Here is a 5,127-nt window from a genome sequence, read left to right as displayed (position 1 = left end):
GGGAGTTTATCCAGTTTATCCAGTACACACTGCAAACTTATACACAGTCAGCAAGTGGACCTAAGGCTGCTTAGTAAAGAGGTATTTGACACAAAGTAAAGCACTGTGGTACAGGTCTTTTAATATGCTTCCCCTTGTTCATAAAAAAAAAGCAAGTAAGCCATTTTTTATTTGAGAAAAATCTGAAAAATCTGTTGGAGGATTATGACGGTGAAAGATATTACTGCAACCTGATGAACACCTCCTGGAAATATGAGTGACCACTAATACTAACAGTATCTCTAGTCAGACTTTAGAATTGGTGATTAATTTTTGTTTAATTCTGTCTTATTATTAAATATAATTTAGAGCATGTTAAATGCATGTTAAAATAATAATATGATATGCTTGGGTCATGATTGAAAAAAAGATGGTGTGCACAGCTGAAGCTCTTCTACTCCGTTTTATATTTAACGAGAAAAAATAAAAATATTACTTGATGACTACGGCTGTGAAAACTGACTCGTTAAAACAGAAAGCTGACAGTTCTTCATTTACATATATCTATAAATAGTAGATGAACTCATGCAGGTGCATCCGGGGAAAGAAGAGAAGAGAGAGAAAGGTGATGGTTCACTGACTGAGGATGCAAATTAATGCAGGGTAGAAACAACATGTCATCTTAGTGTCACTGTGACCTTTTGTATGTTTATCTAAACTTAGGAAGCACTGCTCACTGGTGTGCAGCGATTGTACATTACGTTGTGACAAACAACACATACTTAAGCCTTTTCTGGCAAAAATAAGATGAAAACAACAAAAGCAGCAAAGAAAGAAGTATGAGTACAGTTTAAATGAACAACATTTTAATTAAGGTTTTTTTTATGTAAAATTAAAAAAAATTCATGTATGAATATTTTAAACTGCATTTTATTAAAATAAGGGAAAAGACAGCAAAACACGAATTCCTAAAACTATGCAGTAATGACAAGAAAATATACTCATGGTGTAAATCTTATGCCTTATTCAGATTTCCAACATGAATATATTTTAGCAAACAGCAGTAGACAAGCCAATTTTAAATGCACATTCTGGTCCTCGACTATTCAGTGGGACATTCTGACTTCTTGATGGTTTTCTCTGAAGTCTGTGAGCCCAAAGACACTTTACATGTATAAACCTTATTCATGTTCCAGTCTGATGTCTGGATGGTCAGAAAGCTGCTGATTTGGTAAGTCTGGTCTGGTCTCTGAACAGCAGTGCTGGTAGAGATCTCACTGCTCACTGGACTCCCAGCAGCCAACCAGCTCACATCTGCAAAAGGCACAGACTGACTGGACAGACAGACCAGAGAAGCTGTGTCGGACTGGAGCTCAGCACTGGACGGAGGGAAGACTGTCAGGACAGGAGGAGGGAGGCTGGAGCCTGAAAATACATGAAGAACATTCACAAAACAAAAAAAGAGAAATGAAAAGAAAGAAGGAAATTGGAAATGAAGTCATAAAACCAGAAGTAATCAAGAAGAGTCAATATGGAATAAACATAACATTTGTCGTGAAGTTAGAAGAAAACAAAACTAATGTACAATACCAAAATATATGGATCCAACATATTATTTGAATTTCTTTTTTTTACCAAATAAAATATGATTAGTTACTGTTTAACTTTCCATGTAATATGTCTTTCATTTAATTCGACAGGTTTCTGCATAACATGTCAGCTAATGTGGGTAATTTTCTTTCATGTCAAAGTAAAGTGTACGGCCAGGCTCTAATCACTTCAAAGTAATTTTGAACTTTAGTAACAGTGTTAACAGCTATTGAAGAAAGAGAAAACGGGCCTTTGTATGTTTTAGAAATGCCAACCTAAACATAAATTAAAAGCAATAAGAACGGGAAAACAACATATTTCACATCCTTTTTTATAGAACTGGTTTGACCCCATGTCACATTTTTTAAACATGTCATTCATGTCTCCTGTATATGAGACAACCTGAAACTATTTCGGATTGTACAAAATCATAAAAAATGATGCTGAACAAGAAACATATTGAACTAAGTAGTCATCAGCAGATTTTTGCAAAATCTCTCTTGTTTTATGATGAGTTAAAAAGTACTTACCTGTCACAATCAGCTTGGTGCCTTGTCCGAATACCACAGTGATTCAGTTTGTATACATGGCTGTACAAAAACCTCCTGACTGTCACTGATGAGGGGAGAGGAACTGAAACATCCTGCTGAGACTAACTTTCACTGTCAACATCTCATTCACTTCATCAATGTTTGTATTTTATAATTGTGTCTCTCTCTGTGTAGTCATGTTTGTTCTTTTATGTCACTTGTTTTGCGCAAGATTTAATAAAGTCCTCATTATTGGCCAGCATTAATCAGAGCTGTACTGTCTCTCAATAACATTTTGGCCACAGTCTGCTTCTCTATGAACCAGCTTTCTTGGGAGAGTCTTCCCATGTCTAACAGGAACTCACTGCAGAGTCTCCTGTCTCTGAATGATTGATAATAGACTTGAAATCAGTGTTTGGTCAGGATTTAGATATTAATCTGTCTGAGGAGAATCCTGCTGAAAATGCAGTTGACCTGTGAGAATGATGAAATCTCAGAACTGAGGAGAAGAACCAGGAACCTGTTTGTACCAGCCGACATAAAAGCTTTCAGCTTTTTTAATGCTGTATTTGAGCAGGTTAAAGGTTAAAAAAAAAATAATAATAATTTAAAAAATGAGCAATCCAATGTTTAATATGATGATGAGGACGTAGAGTTGAATCTTTCTGAGGAGAATCTTGTTTCAAAGCTGGGTGAACTGTCAGAATGGAGAAATCTTGGAACATACAGAACTTGTTTATACCAGCTAACAAAATTCATATCGTCTCTCTCAATGTTGCAGTTGAGAACAGCTAGTTGAAAACTTTGTACTTAAGTACAGTAAGTAAGTATTTCTACCTGGTTATCAGAATCAGAATCAGAATACTTTATTAATCCCTGGGGGAAATTATTTTTTGTTACAGTGCTCCATTTTAAACCAACATTAAGACAAGACAGACAATACACTAACTAAGAATAAGAATAAGAATAGTACAATATATACATATATACACATACATACTTCACTCATAAATAAATTACTTCCCACCTCTGGGGACAGAGAACCTGTTCCAACGCCAAGTGAGCTGCCAGAATGACAAAACTGAGGAACCACTCCTTCTTTTTTAGACCATCTAACATAATTCAACCATATTGCAGCTGAGAACAACTTCTTGACCTGGAGAAACCTTGTGGACAGCAGGTATCTGGATAAACACTACTGCTGCATTAACATGTGCCAACAAACACAGAAAGAACATGAGTGAAATGTCTTTCTCCAAAAACATGGGCTATGAAACAGATGAGAAGAACATCTTACATTTTAGAGAAGTGATGAGAGAGCAGACAGTCCCCAGCATGTTGTCAGTGTGAGGTGTAAACATCCTTAACTATTCAGTTGAGTTGTGAAAAGAATTGTAGTGAGAAGCAAGCACCAGATAAAATTTAATTTTGCTGCATTTTCACTTGAAACATTTTTGAACTTTAACAGTATCTATTTAGTTTGATTAATGTGATTTACTGCAGCTGGAATGTTACAGTTATCAGAATTTTAGTGATGATTGCTTAAATGCATCAAAAAGAGTAATTCCGTGTTTCTTAAAAACACTCTCTAAAGTTGGTGGGTTTTCATTGATGAACATTAAAATAAACACACTATTTGAAGGTGGTGGGTTTACACTGAGTCTGTTGAATGGGTCTTTTGTCAGCATGTGGAAAAAAAGAGCATCAAAAAGCACAAGTATCAGTGGGGAGGTTTTTGTCACAGTGTGAATCACTGTGATGCGTATTCATTAACAGAGCTGTCCCATGTCTTACAGTAATAGACTGCAGAGTCTCCCTCCTCCACATTTTTTATGATCAAACGATAATCTGTTGTTGACTGATGAGTGGATGTGAATTTTGGAGAGGAGAACCCAGAGCCATAACTTGGAGAACTATAGCCATGATAAAAATACAGCACAAACTGAGGAATTCCTCCTGGAATCTGTTTATACCACTGAGCAGCATCTGTACCAGTCCCCAGGTTACAGTCCATGGTGGCTGTCTCTCCTTTCCTCACTGATAAAACAGGAGGTTTCTGTGTCAGCACCGTCACACCACTCACACCTGCAAACAACAATAAGACATGCAGTCAAGAGAAACACAAGCACATATGAATCCTACAAATAATTACTGATCTGAAGTGTAAATGAGGTTCCATACATGTTAGAGCAGTGATGAGAGCACAGAGAGTCACCAGCATGTTGTCACTGTGTGTTGAGACTTGGAACTTGGAAAGCGATAGAACTGCTTCTGTAGGAGGAGAGGAGGTGTGAACCATTAAATATGACACTGAAACTCAGAGAGACTGACAGGAGGAGGAGCTAAACCTGGATAGTTTGTGATGTTTGGGGTAACTTAACTAGAGGGTAATTCTGCTTTTGTATTAATAATTGTTGGTGATAGTGATGTCTCCCTCCTCTCCCCTAAAATTGTGGTGTTATATTGTATTATCATAAGTATCATAAATAACTATGTCCTTTAGATTTATTATTGATGCTTTAACCATTACCAGTTTTTATATTTATATTTAGACAAAAACAGAGCAGAACCCCACTAACTGTTATAATTAGTCAACAAACAAAATGCATAACCTGCATTGTGGTTCGGGTTAGGAGAACATTTTATAAAATATTACATCATTAATGAATATTGAACAACTGAACAAAGAGTTCAAATACAGATCACATTGATACAAACATTTTGATATAGTTCAAATACCAGTTTCTCTCATCTATATTATATTTTATTATTATAAGTTATTATAAGTTGGTTTCTATGTTCTTAAGATTTATTATTGATGCTTTAACCATTACCAGTTTTTATATTTGGACAAAAACAGAGCAGAACCCCATTAACTGTTACAATTAATTGTTATAATTAGTCAACAAACAAAATGCATAACCTTTTGTGTAACGTCACATGAAACCGGAGTTGTTAGGGTTAGGAGAACATTTTATAAAATGTTACGTCATTAATGAATATTGAACAACTGAACAAAGAGTTCAAA

General features: G+C 35.6%; 1 protein-coding gene across 1 annotated transcript; it reads right to left on the bottom strand.

Moving 5' to 3' along the window:
* Positions 1-865: 865 nt before the first annotated feature.
* LOC102290019 (immunoglobulin lambda-1 light chain-like) lies at positions 866-4,359 on the bottom strand. Its single transcript, XM_042217918.1, has 4 exons — positions 4,281-4,359; positions 3,860-4,184; positions 2,100-2,131; positions 866-1,404 (listed from the first exon to the last, which is right to left on the bottom strand). The coding sequence occupies exons 1-4, from the start codon at positions 4,318-4,320 to the stop codon at positions 1,082-1,084; spliced, it is 720 nt and encodes a 239-aa protein (XP_042073852.1). The 5' UTR covers positions 4,321-4,359; the 3' UTR covers positions 866-1,081.
* Between the last annotated feature and the right edge of the window lie 768 nt (positions 4,360-5,127).

This window comes from Haplochromis burtoni, unplaced genomic scaffold, assembly GCF_018398535.1.
Source record: "Haplochromis burtoni strain Fernald_Lab_line unplaced genomic scaffold, NCSU_Asbu1 Contig_3731, whole genome shotgun sequence".
In the NCBI taxonomy this organism is placed as follows: Eukaryota; Metazoa; Chordata; class Actinopteri; order Cichliformes; family Cichlidae; genus Haplochromis; species Haplochromis burtoni.
The sequence above is the reverse complement of the archived record's forward strand: the minus strand, read 5'-3'. Positions and strand labels throughout refer to the sequence as shown.

Bases quoted from the DNA above. Each gene is read 5' to 3' on its own strand.
- LOC102290019 (XM_042217918.1), bottom strand. From the start codon at position 4,320: ATGCTGGTGACTCTCTGTGCTCTCATCACTGCTCTAACAT. The intron at 4,185-4,280 runs GTATGGAACCTC...TGTTGTTTGCAG, and splicing joins TCTCATCACTGCTCTAACAT to GTGTGAGTGGTGTGACGGTG. The intron at 2,132-3,859 runs ATCACAGTGATT...AATCACTGTGGT, and splicing joins AGCTCTGTTAATGAATACGC to ATTCGGACAAGGCACCAAGC.